General features: G+C 40.1%; 2 protein-coding genes across 2 annotated transcripts; one reads left to right on the plus strand and one right to left on the minus strand.

Annotated features, from left to right (window-relative positions):
• Nucleotides 1–213: 213 nt before the first annotated feature.
• Nucleotides 214–3,156, minus strand: K441DRAFT_580108 (subtilisin-like protease; the record flags this gene model as incomplete). The annotated part of the gene is made up of 7 exons (XM_067644362.1): nucleotides 214–903; nucleotides 1,125–1,275; nucleotides 1,416–1,557; nucleotides 1,617–1,712; nucleotides 1,909–2,127; nucleotides 2,300–2,326; nucleotides 2,388–3,156. 7 exons carry the CDS (start codon nucleotides 3,154–3,156, stop codon nucleotides 214–216), a joined length of 2,094 nt encoding a protein of 697 aa, XP_067499792.1.
• Nucleotides 3,157–3,989: 833 nt separating this feature from the next.
• On the plus strand, nucleotides 3,990–4,676 carry K441DRAFT_666348 (uncharacterized protein). The gene has a single exon (XM_067649651.1). The coding sequence runs from the start codon at nucleotides 4,105–4,107 to the stop codon at nucleotides 4,366–4,368; it is 264 nt and encodes an 87-aa protein (XP_067499793.1). The 5' UTR covers nucleotides 3,990–4,104; the 3' UTR covers nucleotides 4,369–4,676.
• Nucleotides 4,677–19,896: the final 15,220 nt, after the last annotated feature.

Genomic DNA, 19,896 nt, shown 5'->3' on the forward strand with positions numbered 1-19,896 from the left:
GGGCTATATAGCCTGCGACGCCCTAGCGACGACGTAGGAGGACGAAAGGGAGGCGACGGCAGGAGGACGAAAGGGAGGCACTTATTAACTTAGTAAAGGTGGGAAATTAACTATAAGACTTGAACCAGTGCGTGAGACAATATGTTACTTTTCACCCACATTATCCACCCAACCCCCCAACTACACCAACACAAAAACAACCCAAAACACCCCTTAATAAATCTTCCAGGCCCAAGCGAACCTCTGCTTCTCCACCGTGATCCGATGAGCCCTAATCTTCACCTCCGTAACCCCCGGCGGTATCCCATCCCAAAGAACCTGCTCCACATTATTCAGCCTATCAAACCCGCGCCGCGTCCCCATATTCCCATGTCTCTCCGTCCCATCAGACGCCTTAACAATAAGGTCCAAATCGTTCTGGAGCTCCTCGCCCGGCGGGTCGGACCACGCGAGCGTGACCTTCAGCGTGCGTGCCGCTGCCCCAGCCGGCGCCATGGTCGTTTTCTCGTCCGCAGAGCCTCTTTCCTTATTGTCGACCTTCTCAGGGATGTCAATAGTAAACGTGAACTCGTCGTCGTCGTCTAGCGGCTTCTCGCTATCTCCGCATCCAGCGAGCTTGCTGTCCTTCGGAATGACAGAATTTTTGACGTTCACGCGCCCGAAGCCACAGATGCTGTTCGGTCCTTGTCCGGCCTCGCTAGGGTGGTGCTGGCCCAAGACGTCCACGGCGCCGTTGAGCAGCACAGCCTTGATGAGCGCGGCGCTCGGCTCGGCGATGCCGTTGTTCTTGATGAGGGTTTCGCGGAGGACGGCGCAGCAGCCGGCGACGAGAGGGGTGGCCATGCTAGTGCCGCTGCAGTACCACCATCCGGGGTCATCAGAGATGCCAAAGACTTTGAGGACCTGTTTGGTTTAGTCAGTGGATGCTGAGAAGGATTTGTTCGGGTGATGCTGTAAGTGTTACACCTCTACTGCATCTGGTATTCTATGCAGTGACATGACCTGGGTAACACGCAGATCGAGACCATTTTACACTCTAGATGCCTGAATCCGCACGCGGCAAGCAAGTAGAGACATGTAAGCTGGTGACAGAGTTAAGGAAATTTAGGACTCACACTCTGGACCTTGCTGGACAATGTTGACAGAATCGAGCTCCCCGGTGCAACAATGTCCGGCTTAAGTCTCCTGTTCGTCGTGGGCCCCAGGCTTGAGAACGCAGCCATGCCATCTGGATTGTTAGCCATATGGTCGTTGAAGAAAGGTAGTTTCGGGAAACTTCGAGGCCTGGTCCCAGACATCAGCATCAGCGTAAAGCTCCGGCCGGGAAAGGGAGTGCCCGAATGCCCCAAGCTGGCAGTGCGAGATAGCACCGAGCGTCTGTTGGATTATACAGAACTTACCAATACGCTCCCCACGTAAAGCTCGCTGCGCCCGGGTTCTTCCACTTGATATCTGGTCGAAGACTCTCCGTCGCGCCGACAGTGATGCAGTTCTTAGCGGCAGCCTGAGACCCGATAATTGCGGCGTCGATTTTCCCGTTCTTGTCCTTGTCGGCGCCTGGAGATTATCTCGTTAGCGAAGAAGGGAATGCGTTAATCGTGGCCGGAGAAGCTGACCATCATTGCCGGCAGCAAACAGGATCACCATTGAAGGGTGTTTGTTGACGAAGTCGTCGATGTTGGTGGAAGTACTGTCGTAAGGCAGCTGAGTTCCTAAATGAAGTCAGCGGTGGGCAAGCGGTTGCGTGTATCGAATGAGAGCGAAGAAATCGTGAGTCTCCGGAAGCGTGAGAGCTTGTCCCACAGCTCCATTGAATGATGCTTGCGCATTACAAAGGCCACAGTGGCGCTGCCGCCAAGTTTAACCAAACATGGGGCACTCAAGGAGTCTGATGAAGTAATCGCATACCAAATCTAGACGTGCTTCCCCAGCTGTTCGTGTGGATTCTAGCGCCAGCATCATAAGCCTGTTGAAAAAGCTCATTCAGGTCATCCGGGATACCGCGGAGCCCACCGGAGGAGTCCAACAGGCTCTGCATGACGAGCGTGGCTTCGCTGGCGGGAGCTTCGATGTGGCCTTCGGAGGAATGGTCGCCGTCGCCGAGGACGGAGCCGCAAACATGGGTGCCTAGTAGGTATCAGCGAGCAGCATTCTAGTAGAAGTGCATTTTTTCTCGAGGGGTAGAAGCCCATGGTTGAAGATTGAAACCACGGGTGGAATTCGAAGATAGTTGGGTTAGGGTAACGGAGAAGAGAAGGCTGCCGTAGAGTAGCTGTGCGATAATCGAAATAAGACATACCGTGGCCATCAGGATCATCCTTTTTGCCTATAAAATGAGTCTAATCAGTACAGTGACTCTCGGGAACCGTGCTCATATTGATGCTCACCAGGACGGCCGAGGGCCCAAAGCTCCTGGACACGATCGCCAAACGCCTTATGATGTCCTATGCCGCTCTTGGAGTCGTTCCCAGTGTCAAAGCCCGTATCAGCAACACAAACGATCTGCCCTTTACCTTTATACGGCGTATTGTTGATGTCAACATCGGCGTTCAGGATTTTGCGCGCAACATTATTGTGAAGCTTTACCGGATGCACTTCTTGAACGTACTTTACTGCGTCGATAGCGGCTAGGTCGTCGAGGTATTGCTCTTGCACAGCTAGCCGAAGCTTCTTGCCGGGGGTGATGGCCAGCTCGTCGGCGTCTACGTGGGCTGCCCCGGCAATTGTCTTGATGATGTCTTGAGAGGCTTCAACATCGTTATGGAGGACAATATCCACGTCTTTAGCAATACGCGTCTTCTGTATTGCGGCTAAGCCGATAGCACTTGCCGAAGGGTCTAGCGCGGTCTTAAGGCTTGGCTGGACGACAAACTCTTGCAGATAGACGTTGGCGTACTTGACATAAGGCAGCTCGCGGAGTGTATTAAAGTCGGACTTGTCCTTATAGCTGCACAAGTAGGTATCATTACCGAAATACTCCAGGATCTTGACACCCTTCTCGTCGAGCTTAATCTTCTGCGCTTTCTTTAAAGGCTCGCCGGCCGTTTGGATGAGGATGTAGTCAGTGTCTGCGGCATCTTCTTTATTGAGGCCGAAGCTGCGTACAGCGGGTGCTTCGGGATCGAAAGAGTTGCCGTTGATAGTGATGAGCGACATGTAGAAGGCTTAGACGCGAATGATGATGGCCGCTGAGCTACACTCGTTGATGATATAACGTATGGCGGATTGTAAAAAGAGATATCTGTCTCAAGCTTCAAATTTAAGGTGAATCTGTCAGACTAAGGGATGTTTTAGGTCGGAGCCTTGATCAGGTGTAAGGTGCACTTCAGGTGTTAAGCATGAACGTAACAGAAGATCTGAATGCTGCTGAAGTTCCGAGCTGACAGTCATGAAGTCTTATATCTTGATTTTATGATGTGTAGGCGCTTCACGCTGGCGAGAGGCTCGCCACAGAACCGGGATCTAGTAGTCAGATGACAGCAGCCATTGAACTTTGTAGCGGCGATTGAAGCCTGCGGGGTGAGAACTTAAGTGCCTCGTTCGTCTGCCTGATTCATGGCTGAGAGCGTCGAGCTGGGTGCTGGTGGTAGGCACCTGTGAAGACAAAGAACTCTGGAGCTTGTGCAAGGCCCTTGGCGTTTCCTACCCGCGCGAGTGACCAATGGGCCCTCCCGGTTGCCAGACATGGTGCTGAGGCTATCGTCGACCGCAGTGGATAATTGTTAGGTGGGTTGATGGAAATAATCCACGCTAAGACCTGGGCGGTGGGGGATAGTCAAGGAGTGGTTGGCATTTCGCGTCCGGCTGCTGTCGAAGTGTACAGTCAACTGGTAATTCAATGAGGATGTGAATGGCGTTTTTGCAATCAGCTGAATCTTAATATGTTGCTGCAATTCGAGACGTTTTCCTAACCAATCCAGGGGATGTAATGGCGCGCGTTTTCGGAGAAGTTGCGGCGGAAGCTGAGAAAATCAAGCGCGGTAGATAATAAGAACGGCCTGGCCTTTTCTTGGCGGGCGGAACGCCAAGCCATCGCTGATTGGAGGATGGCTTGGCAAAAGTGCTCAAAGGTGAGATCTGGAACCTCATATTTTCAGCCGTGATATGTTCTGGACCTTCGTAACCTTTGGCTTGAGCGGGCACCTGTTAAACGCGAGGGACAGTCTCCAAACTTCGGTAAAGCCGGGTCATGCCACCAGAATTCCCTCTGCTGAACTCATGCGCGTTGTTGTCCGCAAACGTGCTTGCGAGCAAACTCTCTTTTCAAGCAACGTGATTCGTACGGAACGACCTGCGGAGAGATTGCTTTGCACTTTCCCGCTTTTGTCCCTCGCGTCTCAAACTTACACATGGTCCCAGGTCAATTAGCCTTAGTCCGCAATTCTCAAAGTGTGCTTAAGCCGCGTTATAACAACGTGTCAGATCGGCCAAAAGAACACCCTCTCGTCAAATGCGGTGGTTAGCGCTTTCGATTAAGCCACTAACTAACCCAAATTCAATGTGCTTCGTCTTGGAAGTGAACCTTCAAACCGGAAAAGTAACCGTCCGGCGTCCAAGCGGGCTTATTAGGCCATGTGCGATAACTTTTTTTGGCCAGGTCAACTCCACCAGGTGGGCTCTCTAAAAAAGCCACCTGGGGCCACCTGGAGCCACTTGGCCGCGAACGGGCCACCGATATCGATATCCACCTGGTGGATACGGTCTGTTCGACATCCTAGGTGGATTTTGGGCAGATTAGACGTCTTGGCAGCTGAAAAGGAGGTTTCATCTGGCCAGGTGGAGGCGTTCGCACCAGCCGCGATTGCGCTCCCGAATCTAGTATAGCAGCATGTTTAATCAGCAATTCGAGCCACCTGGGCTACCCACCTAGGCGAATTCCACCTGGACCTACCGTTTTGAAGGGGGGGTTCCTGGTGGGACGCCCGGGGTGCAGCTCGGGGGGGTCACGGAAAAGTTGAAAGGGGTCACCGATGGGGGTCGGCGAAAGTTGAACGGGGTCACCGATGGAGCACCGGAAAAAGGTCGGCGGGGTCACACTTTTACCCATACAGAACGCGCATCGGTAGCCACAATTTGCCTTTAGCGACCGTATGCATTAAATATGCGGTGCATATGCTAAGTATATGCATATATACAACTACAAGATATATGCGTTAAATGGTTTATTGGTGGGTGCATATGCTGAGTATATGCTCAGCATATGCAGGGATAATATAGCGCACCCTACCTTATGTAAATTTAGTGTATGTATAGACTTTGTATATGCTTAGCATATGTAATACATACGCATAGTCTATACTATAATAACCTAGCTTACTTATTTACTGCTATAGTTAATAGAAAGTATATAATAAGTATATATACCTTAAGCATTATATAATTTTTTTTATATTATATATACTAAGTAAATACTATAGCATAGCCTACCTTATATAAAATATAAATGTAATACTTTAAAAGGTAGTATATAAAGGAGTAAAATCTCTTTAAAATAAATATAAAATCAGTAGAGTATATACAGAGCATATACTCTGCATATGCTGAGACCATACAACGCGTATACAGGCATATTTTAACAACTTGGGTTATTTATTTTAATTTAGTATATGCCCTGCATATACCCCGCATATGCCTCGCATATAACTTATTTTATATATATAAAATACTTTAAATTCTATAAAATAAAAAAATTGGTCTGTATATGCACTGCATATGCATAAAGCTCAGCGGGGTCAGAAGTTGAGCGGGGTCAGAAAGGTTGTGACCCCGTTGAACTTTGTGACCCCGCCGAGTTTTTCCGTGACCCCCCCAAGCTGTAAGCCCCAATCAATTAACCCAAAGCTTTAATTTAGAGCTTTATTATATAGACTTTAATTAATATATATAGAGATAAGGTTTTCCAGGGGGAGACCCCCTAGGACCCCCTTATATAGAGCTTTTACTTAATTTAGAAGTAGTAGTAAGGTTAAGGCGCCTTGCGTTCCCAATTATTATCACGTGACGCAATTTTTGGGTGACGAAAACCGCCGTTGACGTTGCTTAACTAACACCTACTAAAGGTTCCTCCGTCCTTTCTATCTCCTCTCTTACCCGTCTCCTCGTCCAATGCTATCTCTATCGCTATATCGACCAATAGATCCCTTAGTAGAGACTAGGGAGAAATATTAAAGCGCCTCTAGCTCTTATAAGGAAGAAGAAAGAAGAAGAGAGGAAGGTATAAAGGAGGAAGTATTTATAAACGGGAGGAGGCCTGCGAATAGAAGATTAGGCAGCTATAATATAGACATTAATATTGCTCGACTAACACCTACTAGACGCCCCTCCGTCCTTCCTATTTTCTCTTACCTATCTCCTCGTTAGATACTATTTATATCGCTACATTAACTAATAGATCCCTTAGTAGGTGTTAGTTACATAAGGGAATATCACGTAGCTACGGTTCGTAGATAGTATAATAATTGTTCTGTATTCTTCTTAAAGAAAGGGGTAAGGAACTTAAGGTTCCTCACCACGCTAGTGCCGCGGCGGCACGTGATGGCAACTTACTACACGTAACGGCAACTTACTACACGTAACGGCAACTTACTACACGTAACGGCAATATGCCTTATATAGTAACCATTTACCTTTATTCCTAACACTAGCAACTCTTCTTTTATAGTTACCATCTATATATATATACCGCTTAACTAGCGGAATAAAAATTAATCCTTTTTATTTACTATTGCTATTGTAATATAAGTCTCGCTATCCTAAAATTTGCCTCTTAGCACGTAGTGCTTTCTTGCTTATAAGTTATAGGTAGGTATCTTATTAGTAGGGCCGCTAAGGCGCTAGCGGTAAGCGAGCTAATAATAATTTTCTATCCTAGGGATAGAAAATCCTAATTAGCTAGTTTAAGTTAGGGTCTGTAGAATCTAACTAATTAGATAACTTTAACCACTGGTCGAAGTTCCTAGATATCTTAAGACCTTACGTAACTAAGAAATTTCTAAGGACTCCCTTTTAACCTAACCTTTAACTTATATACGTAGGGTATTTGTATTAACAAACGTCTCTAGTGCCTTATTTAGGTTCGCCTTTGTTATTATATCTACTAGGTTATCTTAGCTATTAATTTATTAAATCTTAAAGAGTTTTTAACGCTTATAGGATTACTAAAGTGCCATAATATCGATTATAAGGCGCTTTTCCTTTATAGTACTAAGCTTAACTAAACACTCGTAGAGGGAAAATAAATCGGTGTATACAATTATAGGGATAATAGGAAGTTTGAGTTAATCTATAATTATCTTTAGGGTAGTTCCAATTGTAATTGCTATATTAACTCCGCTAACCATTCTATATATCTCTAATACTAAAACACTTTAGGTAATACGCTTGCTCTTAGTTAAGCTTTAATAGATAAGATTACTATAGATTATAAAGTTATTCTCTCTAGTAAATTCGTTTGTAATAATAATCTTATATCCTAACTAGGAGCTAAAATCTTTATTATTTATAAACGATCTATTAACAAATATAAAGAGCTTAGCAGTAGGAAGATTAATAGGTACGTAGAGTAGTCCCTAATTAAGATAGTTTATTTATTAGAAAAGACGCTTATTTAGGGCAAAGACATCGTCCTTAATTAGTTCCTGGTATTAAGCTATAATAGAGAGATTAAATAAAGCCTTGGGTTAATAGATAAAAGTAATATAAGCTTCGTGAACACGTTGCTCCATATATCCTTACTTTAGAGAATTAACGTCAATAACGTCGATCTTCTTGCCTTAACCCTTTTGGCGTAAAGCAATAGAATCCTTATTTAGGGAGAGGATGCATCTATTAAAGAGTAATAGTATTATTAAGTTAAGCTTTTCCTTTGGCTTTGCCATAAGATTTGCCTTTACTAGCTTATCCTCTTTAAGAGCTAAGAATTGGTCGTCTCCTAAGATAATTATATTATTAGTTTATATACCGATAATTCTAAATAGGGTTCCTGTGGTTATAAGAAGGAAGTAGGGATCGAATATAGAAGTAGTTATTAAAAGCTTCTCTTTATGGTGCTTACTATAGGTAGCCCACTAGTAAGTTCCTACCTCTGCAATTCTATATAATGGCTTAAGCATAACTATAATCGTGTCTTTAGGATACTGGTGGCGAATTTACTCTAGAAGGTATACTAATATTAAGCGCTAAAGGTGCGTCTCTAATTAGGTGTAGGCTTAAGTAATATCTTATAAATAAACTGCCATTTTATTCTTTATTAAGGAGGGAGCTAATGCAATAATAACTTGCTAACTAGCTCGTTAAATTATAGGAGATTGTATAAGAATTATCTCTTTACTATTATTATTATAACCTTAAATAATAAGCCTTAATTTCTTAAATGGGGCGTTAGTAGCTTTGCCCTTAATCTCGTTAACCATTCTTAACTTAAAGATACGAACTCCATTAAACTTAGTAGGGTTATATTTCTTAAATTTAAAGACTCCTCTTATGATAAAACCGTCGATCTCCTGCTTATTGGATGCTTGGAAAGAAGCTCCTAGGGTTATAATATGACCTTCCTTTTAGAGCTATTTTGCGAGCTTAAAGTCAGCCTTCTCTTTAGCTATTATAAAGGCCATTAATAACTTAACTTTATTCTTAATGGCGGCAACAAATTATTCTTTAAAATTAATAAGGTGTTGGCGATTTTGTGATCCCTTTGGGCGACCTCTACCGCGTTATAGTTATAGCGTATCTACTACAATTATATCAGGATTATAGTCGCCTTTTAGAGTATATTAATTATAGTTCTCTTTTAGGGCATCTTCTAAGGCATCCTATAAAGGCTTAAAATTGTTATCTTTATAGTAAGGCTTAATAACAGTTAAATGGAATTAGGTAGGTTTATAAGGCATTTAAATAGTATAAGTTTAACCATTAATTATAATAAGTTAATATGGGCCTAACTATCCTCCCCTTTTACGCCATACGCGTACTTTAGACTAGAGTAGCAGATCGAGCGCAGTTAAGGTATTTAGGCCATTTCTTATTCCTAGTGCGTTATTAACCTAGCGTATAGCATAGAGGCATTATACCTCCTTTATTGCCTTGCGAATCGCCTTAGCTTATTATATAACAGAGGGAGATAGTAGAGAATCGTTAGTTATTTATAGGTAGGCGCTAAAGACTAGCAANNTAGGTANNAGTCNNTNNNGGCCAGCGGAATTATTAANAGCTTTAANAGCTATTTANAAGGTAAGTTCTTNGCTAGCGTCCTTTAGTTCTAAAGAGATAATCTTATATACGCGGCGTAATAGCGCGTAATATCACTCTACTTTTCTAATACTATTATATGCCTTAATAGGGACTTCCTTAACCTTAATTGCCATTGCCTTTATTTATTATCAGAACTCTATAAATAAGAAGTTCTTTCCTATATTATAAACAATTTAATTAGGGGGTCCTAGGTAGACATTAATTTAGCATAACTAAAGGGTATCCTATATATTCCTAGCTAATATATTCTTTAAGAATCGTGCGGCTTAGAAGGAGGTTAAGAAGTTAATAACTTAAAGTACTAGCTTGCCGCTAAGATATATAACGTTGACGATAATATAGAAGTTAAAGTCGTAGTTATCTTTAAGGGTAAACTTAAATCGGCNAGNGGACCTNTGGTTTATTTNGTAGTAGTAGCAGTATTTTATAAGATGCTTAATTACCTTAACCTTAACTTTATAGCCTACTCGCTAAAGAACCCTAAGTAATTAGTAAACTAATAGGTAACTAAAACAATGGTGTAGTTGGCGTAACTCTAACTTCGTTAAATAGCTCTAAGTAATACTCTTTTCTGGTTATTAAAGGAGCAGCTAAGGGTAACCCCACTTATATACAATAGGCACCCAATTATCTCCCTACACAAGTAATTCTTAAGGTTATTAAGCTTAACGCCTAGTTTATCTATATCTTTAATATAAAATAGAAACGGGGTGTTTATAGGAACAATGTAAAAAGTAATATACCCTAAGGGGGTTTAAACCCTAATTGTGCCGAGAAAGATTGTAGTACCTTTACTAAAACGAATCGTGTATTAGCCTGCCGTTAAATAGTTAATCTAAACAGAGCTATTAAGCTACTAAAGGGCTTAAACTTAAGGTTCTCCTACTATAGATACTCCTGCGGCTCTAGTATCCGGCATAATATTATAGAAGACGTTTGCCAAGTATCTATCGTTAAAGGAAAACGCAGAGCTCTCCTTTAGCTCGTTAAAGATATCTAACTTCGTAATAAAATAAAGCATAGATTAGTTATTAAGAACAGCAATAGTTTGTGTGCCATTTACCTCACTATACTTAGTAAAGTATTAGTTAGGTAAGTAGTCCTTAATTTCCATATCTATAAGGAGCTATTCGGTCTTATTAACCTCACCCTTAAGATCTTCTACGCCTTCGTATTAAACCAGGAAGCTTTAAAAGTAGGCCGTAGTAACCTTATAATTTCTAACATTTCTTATACTTTAACGGAACTTATTATATACCTCTTTTCGCTCATTAAAGGAGTATCTAGTTAACTAGCAATTTAGCTTTTTACAAATATAGCACTTCTTTTAGTAATTACTTTAAAATAAACCTCTACCAGGACCTCCACGGTTACTTTATAGTTAACATTAATCGTACCCTCTTCCGTATTCCCTACTATGGCCACTATATATTTAATCAGTCTAGTTATAATTATATTAGTTAGAAATACTTAGTTAGGTAGGGTTTTCGGTATAAAACTATTAAGATTCTTATATTCGCATCGTAGTACCTATAGCGGAGCGTAGCTCAGCATATACTCCTTTAAACGTATTTATAGGTTTATATAGCGCCAAGTTATACTTAGGAACGCTACGGCATACTAAAATAACCTAGTCCCTTAGGCTGTTCTTGTTTTGGTAAGTTTTAGTAAGGCTATATTAGATTTTCTAAAGTTTATTAAAGAGTAGTTAAAGGCACTCTAAGTAAGTCTTTATTAGGTTAGAAGCGATAACTCTTTAAAATATAGTCTTTTACTATTCAGACATATAAAGCTGGCGATTCTTATTAGTCTTAAAGTGGGCTTTAGTAAGCTAAAGCGTTATATTAAAGCTATAGTTTTTACCCGCAATATAGTTGTAATAGAATATTGCTGCCCGTTCCTTTAACATAATAGAGAAAGCGTAGTGGTACTAGTGGCGTTAAATTCTAACCTTATTATAACAGTTATAGAAGACCTATAGTTTTGCTCTAAGCATATTATACAGTTCTCCTCTAAACTTCTTCTCTTCGTCTAAATATACCTTTATTAGATTCGTAACTTCTTATAATAGAGGCTTACTAGTTAGCTAGAGTAGAGGAGGTAGAGGCGGAGCAACTCTAAGTAGGAGAGCACCTCTAGGTGGGGGAGCAGCTCTAAGTAGGGGGTTGGCGTTCTAGGGGTTTTAATATAAATTAAAGTTGCCTTCTAAAGAATATAGGTTATTTTTAGGTTTCCGTAGTTAACGTATAATCTTAGCTTCTGTCCATATTAGTTTATCTATACTAGTAATAACGGCCTAAATATTACTAGTAATTAGGTTACCGTTCTTAGTAACGTATACCCTATTCCTATAGAGGAAGTTTTAAAAATCCTAAACAATATTAACGTTACTAAGTGCCTAGGTATTAGCAGTCCATTCTATAAAATCCTCCCTAAAATATTCCTATAGTTATAAATTGGTATAGCATCTATTTTGGTAGAATATAATATAGTGTAGGAGAAAGCCGTTAACTTGTTTTACAGTATAAGTTATTATATTAAAGGCAAATTCGTCCTAGTCTTTATTAATAAGTTTCGCGTACTTAGCTACCCCTAGTGGTAAGGAGTCTTTCTAGTTATTTAAAGTAGGCGTAGCCATATTTTCGGAGGGAGGGAAGTGTTATTAGTATAGGGATTGTCGTTTAGTACGCGTTTGTGATATATATTTGTCATTTAGTACGCGTTCGTGACGTATATTTGCGATTATGGGGCTTAAAACCAGTTCTGGCCTTAAATCGCGAAGACTTATAAAGCGTGTTATTCTGCGTAATAGACGCAAGAATCCGTAATCTTAGAAAGGCTCAGGACTAGTTCTAGCCTTTAGATCCTTAGATTCGTGGAAGAGTTCTATTTAAGATTTAGAACCAGTTCTGACCTCAAAAGACAGCTTCCTCTAGCACGAGTAGCACTAGTACAGTAGCTCGTCTCTTCTTAGTGAAATACCTTGCTGTTCTATGGTATAATAGTAAAGTTAACCACTAATCAGTATTAGTTACATAAGGGGATATTACGTAGCTATGGTTCGTAGATAGTATAATAATTGTTCTATGTTCTTCTTAAAGAAAGGGGTAAGAAACTTAAGGTTCCTTACCACGCTAGTGCCGCGGCGGCACGTGATGGCAACTTACCGCACATAACGGCAACTTGCTATACGTGACGGCAATATGCCTTATATGGTGACCATTTGCCTTTATTCCCAACAGTAGGGACTAGGGAGGAGTATTAGAGCACCTCTAGCTCTTATAAAGAAGAAGAAAGAAGAAGAGAGGAAGGTATAAAAGAGGGAGTATTTATAAATGGGAGGAGGCCTATAAATGGGAGATTAGGTAGCCATAATATAGACATTAACGTTGCTTAACTAACACCTACCGGACGCCCCTCCGTCCTTCCTGTCTCCTCTCTTACCCATCTCCTTATTAGATACTATTTATATCGCTATATTAACTAATAGATCCCTTAGTGGGGACTAGGGAGGAATATTAGAGCACCTCTAGCTCTTATAAAGAAGAAGAAAAGAAGAAAAGAAGGTATAGAGAAGGGAGTATTTATAGATGGGAGGAGGCCCTACAAGTACGTAATTTAGTAAGTACTAATAAGTATAAGATTCTCGTACAAGATAGGCTTAATTGCTTACTAAAATACAGGGTATCTCTATCACTGCAGTAGCTACTACAGTAGTAGAGACGCCTTAAATATTTAATATAACTAACTACTAAGGCTGTTAATAAGTAAAAGGTAGGCTACTAATATAGTGCGAACGATATAGTTATTAATATCGTTTATAGCCTATTTTTGCTTCTAGTATACGCGTAATCGTCCTTATATTTAGCGTAGAGCTAGTTATAAGCAGTGAGCTAATTTAGGTCTAGCTTTACTATTAATATAACTATAGGTAGTATATCCCTTAGTATAGGCCAACTTAGCAGTTCTAGCTTTAGAAGATTATCTTTCTTCTTAAATAGGTTAATATACTACTATACCTTGTTAGTTTTAGCTATATCTTAGATAATAAAGAACCATTAAATCCAATCGGATGGCTTATTAAGGATAAAGTTAATTTTTAATTTAGTAAAGGTTATTATTTTTAAAATTTAATAGGTTAGGAAGGGTCTAGGTTAGGGTTTAGCTAGCGTCTTAGTAGAACCTTATTTAGACGTTCCGAACTTTTAATTTAATTTATTAGTTTGTTTATTAGTTGGATTTTATTATAGGGAGCGCGATTAATAACCCCTACTAATAGCTCTAACTATGTCTAAATTTTAATTTATAAATTAGCAGATCTATAGGTAATAGTTATTTTAAGTAGCTCTAGGTGTAGTATATATAAAATCTTAACTATAGTATAGAGAAGTCGTGGCTGCTAATATACGGTCTTAAGTAGTATATATTCTTAGAGGTTACGTAACTCCTTATATAAGTNATATTTCCGCCCTTTAAAAAAAAAAAAAAAAAAAAAATTAATTAACGCTATAGACAGCAGTAATATTAATCTGGTAATACTACTAATTCTCCCTATATATTATTATATATATATCTAACAGCTCTAAAAGCGGTAAGAAGGTAGGATAAATAGGGGGGTTAAAATTTAGAAAATTGGATTTTACGGTTAAGCTATTTAAAAGTTAGGAAACTAAAATAAATACCATATTCTCCGCTTACCTCTAAGCTAGTATATAATTTCCTAATTAGGAAAAGTCGTTTATAAGTAGTTGCTGCTGCCTCTATGCAAAATCTTCTTCTTATACTTTTTTAGTCTTACTTATACTAAAATCGTTCTATATTAAACCTATATTTAAATATAAGCCCTAAAAGCTTCTTAACTTATAAGATTATTATATAAGTTAGCCCGGCTATCTTATCCTTTTCCTTAATATCTAGAACCACCCGGTTAAGTATTAAGCCTTAGCTTTTATATATAGTAAGAGCAAAAGTTAAAGTAATTAGAAATTAACGCCGTAAGTAAGAGCCTTTTATACCTTCCTACTTATAAAGCACGGAAAATATAGGGACGACTTTCTTACTATCCTGCCGAGTAAATAGGGTAGGTCCGTTATACCTATCTACCGCAATTAGTAGTAACTAAGGCTGATCCTTTTTAATATCCGCGTGTCCCTTCTATATAATATCTTTAATTATACCAGTAGTACCGTTTACTAAGCCTAGTTTAACCTAGATATTCTATATTAGTATTACTTTCGCGCTAATATATAGGGCTAGATTCTCTATAGTATCGCACTAATTAGGAGTAACTTTCTATATACCTATACTAGTGTTAACTAACTTAATAGCTACTACTGGCTATAAAAGGTCGCGAAGCCGAATAGCGTTATACTTACCTATAGTAGCGCGTATACCATATAGCCAAATTGCGTTATTAAAGCCCGCAACCTTATTAGTAGATAGGCCCTACTTACATCTAGTTAAAAGAAGCTTCTAGGTTAAATTACTTATAGAATTACTACGTAGCTTTATAAGGGCGGTCCTAAATATAGAGCTCTTAGCGTTATTACCACCCTACCGCTTAACTTAATCTAGGATAGCTGTTCGGTTAATTGCCTTATAGGCTCCCTTTCTATAGCTAGCGAGCTCTAACAGCCTAGCGGGTAGATTGCTATATAAGGCCGCCTAACCTATGTGACGGCGCTGGAGCGCGTCACCTAGTCAGGGGTTCGCTTAAGACTTGGCGTGTGTATATAGACGTGGCCTCACCACCTTCTCTTGCTCCTTAGCTTAATATCTTCGTAATACAGCATTCGTTCGCTTGATCTTGCAAGCATTCGTTCAAGTCTCTGTCGAGACATTTGTTCGATGGTTCGAGCCGTCACAACCTATAGGGGGAAGCTAATAGAAATCGCCTACTAGCAAGATGTTTAAGCCTTTAAAGTAGTTATTATTACGCGCAGAGTAAATTTAACGGAGGCGGTAATTAATCTAGGCTAGATATACTTGCCTGATTATAGATTTCTCGTTAAGGATAAAATAGTAAATATCCTTAAAAGCTTATTATAGAGGTATAAGACTGGTAGTAGGCAATTTCTTAAACGGATAATTTACTAGCAACCTTAATAGATTATATATAGTTCTGCTGTTAATACTAAAGGTAGCTACCCTAGTAGGGGCAGCTTAAGCTAATGGCGACGGCTTATTATTAGCCCTTACCATATTATAGAGCGTAGTAGAGAGGACAGTAATAAGATGCGATTTGCCAGTTCCTGCCTCTCTATTAACGTTAATCCGTAGTAGGGGGGGGCCAAGGCCTACTTAGATCTGCCTATAGTAATTAACTATAATATTATAGATATAACGCTAACCTAGTTATAAGGAGGACGGAGTTGCTATTTAGAATAGGCGGCTCTACGATAGAGGCTATAGCCGTACTTCCTACCAATAAGTCCTCTTATTAAGCTGCGGATACGTACCCTAATGCATACTCTAGTCGTAGTTATAATTAAGCTCCTTATTACTAAGCCTGTTAGGATCCTTAAGTTTAACTCCGTTAATATTTTAAACGCGGGTATATAGGGCCTTAAAGGACTAATATAGCTCTAAGTTGTCTGCGAAATTGCTTTTAAACTTATTAATATTATTAGTAGTTTTGCAACCTTCCTCTAGTTTCTAATTATAAAAGTAGGCCGTCGAAAACGGACTCTGCACCTGTACGTGGTGACGGCTACGAACCTGGGTCTTCGAAGTTCAGACTCAGAGCCAACGCAGAGACGTCGCACAGCGTGCGATAGGACCTGGTGGTCGTGGTTGTAAGCGTTGTGGGCGGTGGTGAAAGGTTTTCAGATGGTGAGATCTCGAAAACCACTACTGTGGCCCTCTACAATTCAGCTACGCTACTCTCCTATCAAGGCACCTGTACGATCCAACGTGGATATACAGCATTCGATAGCATCCCCCGACCCCCAACAGAAAGCATCAACGACCTCTTACATCGACGAACGAGCGATCGCGAACGAGCAAACGAACGAGCAAATATACGGCCCCTCCTAACCCCCAGGGCGATCGCCCGCGGAGCATGCGGTCACTCGCCGTTGACAAGTACCAAATACCCAGCAGCCTGGATTGCGACCCACGGTTTTCCTTATCTCCTTTTGACGGAGTAGTAACCCTTAGAAAGGGCCTAGCTGGGGCCTAGGCACAAAAGATACCCAATACAACATATCCCGCTGTTAGTATTACGGTAATTGGAACGGATGAATCCCCCTTACGCCTTCAATAGGCCCTAGGGGGGGGAGGCATGGCGTATATGGCAATGGTCAAATAAGAGATAGCATATAGGGGATGGCCAAGATATAGGAAACAACAGCAAGACAGCAATTAAGTAGCAAGGCCTAGCTAGGACGTAGTGAACCCTAGCTTGGATAAGCTAGAGAAGGAAGCAGTAGTTCCTAAGGAGTTCGAACATCCAAGGAGGACAGGACGTAGCTGTAGGCCCGCAGGGCCGCTGCTACGTGCGGACATGGCAAACGGGGTTTTTCATCCTACTAAGGTGGCTCATAGGGTTTTTCCTCCCCCCTAGTAGCAAGGGTTTTTTTCCCGTCAATATTACTTTTCCCTTGTGTACGGAGTAGTCTGCGTGGGGCTAGATAGCATCCGTATCAGACGTTAATTAAAGAATTATTATTATTAATTATTATTAATTATAAAAGTAGTTAGGTAGGTACTAATAAGAGTTAACACAAGCCTAATAGGAAGCTATATAATTAGGGGCCCCAAATCTATTAGTATAAGTAGCTACTTCCTTATACTCCCTTTACGGGTAATAAAGAATAAGCTTTATATAGCAGAACTTAGGATACTACAGATAAAAACAATCGCCGTTATATTGCGGAAAGTACGATATAACTAAAGGCTTTGCTCTTAGCCAACGCTTATAAGTAAAGTAATTAAAATAGAGTAGAAAATTAAGGAAAGTAACGTCCTCTACCCTATCTAGGCGGCGCTTATATTTATTATAGTTAGACAGTCCATACCCTCTTAGTTACCTATTATTAAGCTTATACGTAGCGCTTTAATCATCCTCCTAGTGGTAATTTAAAGTTACTATATTCCTAGAGCCTTTATAAAGGGGAATATTAAAAAGCAGATAGTATACCTCCTACACTAACTAATCGCGTTTGGTAATAAGATTGTTTATAAACCTAATTACAACTAAACTAAAGGTATAAAGGCTATTAGCGTGCGGCTGTACTAATTAAAGTAACTCCTAGTAGGAAGTTAACTTCTTCTCTTCCTTGCTGTAATATTTGCCTATATAGTTAACTATTACTAATATGCTTATAGCGGGTGACGTATTAATATTCGCCATCTACGCTAATATTATAGCTGCATTATAACCATTAAGAAGCTTATTATTACGCTATAGACAGAACATCCAGTAATATAAATTTTAATCCTTTAATATAGCAGCCTTATTACGGAGAGACCGTGGAAAATAGAAGCGGCACTCCTTTGCTCTAGTAGAGCCTTTCTTTAATCTTAAGCAGTAAGATTTGGTGCAATTACGGTGCCGTTAAAATCGATTAAGGTAGGCAGTAAGAAGCTCACTAGTATTAAGCTATTCTTTATAGCTTAGAGTAGAAGAATATTAGAGATTAGGAGGCTTAGATTAATTAGGATTAATTACAGATATAAAAGTAGCCCAGTATTTAGCAAAAGCCGCCCTTAATTTAATAGCTAACGGATCTGGCCTTAGGGCCGTTAAACTCTATAAAAAGCTATATATATAGCCACTACCTTATACCTACTACTTATATTAGGACTAAAAGTTAGTGCTATTAAATAGGCCTATAAGCACGTGCTTCCTAAACAGATCAAAGCGGCGATATAGCTAGTAAGCAGCAATATATAGATTATTATTAAGATTTTAAGAAGCAATCTAGTAGCACTAAGCCTTATTAGTAGCCTTATATTTATTAAATAGAGGTATATAAGAGTATAGATTATACTAATATAGATTAGTAGCGCTAAGTGTAAAAAATAGAGACCTGCTCTTAATATTCTTAGCATAAGCCGTAAGCTTATTTCTCTTCTGCCTCTAGTAAAGTCTAGTGCCTTTAAGGCTCCGTATATACTATACAATCTTATTTAGTAACTAGCCACCCCTATTACTATTTATAATATTACTAAGCTTATTTAAAGATAGACTATTTTTATTTAATTAGCCGTAAAGGAAACGGGTGGCGTTAAGGGCTTACTCTCCTATAATCCGATTAAACACATAGTAGCGAAATAAGGGGTAGCGGCTAAACTAACCATCCTAATACTTAAGCATATGCTTAGCGTACGTAGCTAGGGTAACCGTACGGCTTCGCAGCATATTAAAATTGGCTTTGCCATAAGGAAACAGGGTAGGAAAGGCGCCGCGCATAATAAAACTAGCTAATTACTTAGAGAGAGGTGTCTATTATACAGTAGGAACCTCTAAGCCCGCTTATAGGTCTTATTAGTGTTAAACCTCGCGACCTAAAAGCTCTAATTTACTAAGGTTAGGTACTAGATTAGGAACCAAAGTATCTAGTATATTATTATTAAATTCGCCGTCTAGTATATTACTACCAAGCTTAGTAGGCAAAGGATTAATAGTAGGAGGACGTTATATAAAAGCAGTAGGGTAAGCCGTCGGGCCACTAGAATTAGACTCTAACTCGTTAATATAAGGTAGTTAATCTAATATAGAGCCATTTTTGGGTAAGCTAGTAAGCCGGGTGCTATATATTTTAACGTCGCAATAATTAGGATAATTAACCTTTAAAAAGTAAAGCTACTATACTATAGTAGAGCGCCTTACAGTATACCGCTTAGTAAACCGCCAACTTAGGTATTTGCTACCCTTTACTACTATAGGCCTTACAACCAGTATATTAAGTTTAGTAGGTAGCCGTAGTAGCTATCTCTAAGTCTTTAGTGTATTCTGGCCAAAGTAGTAGATATAGCCAGTATAGCGATGTTATTAGCTATATATACGCATAACTTGTAGATAAACGTATACGCGCGCAATTAGAAGCTCCTCTACCGTGGTAAGTATAGGTAAGAAGCTAGGAACAGGCCCTAGATTAAGCCCATTACTTTTACTAAATAGGGAAAAAAGGGTTAAATATTTAAGGCTATTGGCGTCCTTAATATAGGCTTTATATACACCCATATTATTACCCTCCGTAGCTATACCTATTTAAAACTACCGCTCCTTATAACGACTACACGTCTCTATATATTTAGCCTATAGTATACTCCTAAACTTCTTAATTTGCTCCCAATTAACAGCCGAAACAGATAGTAGTGTAGCCGTAGTCAGAGCTTACTGTGAGGGAGCTTACTATAAGGGAGCTTGCCGTAAGAAAGGTGGTATTAGTAGTAGGGTAGGTATTAGAGGTAGGGTAGGTATTAGTAGTAGAGTAGGTATAGGAGCTAGTTCTAGCAAGGACGTATTTAGGCTATTTAGAGTGCCTCTTCTATTATACGGAGCTTTATCTGTGGTATATAGCGGAGGAGTAGGCAAGTAAGCTTTACCCCACTAATTAAAAATGCGGTGCTCCCGTTATATTACCCTAATTGTCTTCCGTTATTAAGCTATTTTAGGGGTATCTTAACTGTTCTGGCCGT

The sequence above is a fragment of the Cenococcum geophilum genome (assembly GCF_001692895.1).
Source record: "Cenococcum geophilum 1.58 unplaced genomic scaffold K441scaffold_48, whole genome shotgun sequence".
NCBI lineage: Eukaryota > Fungi > Ascomycota > Dothideomycetes > Gloniales > Gloniaceae > Cenococcum > Cenococcum geophilum.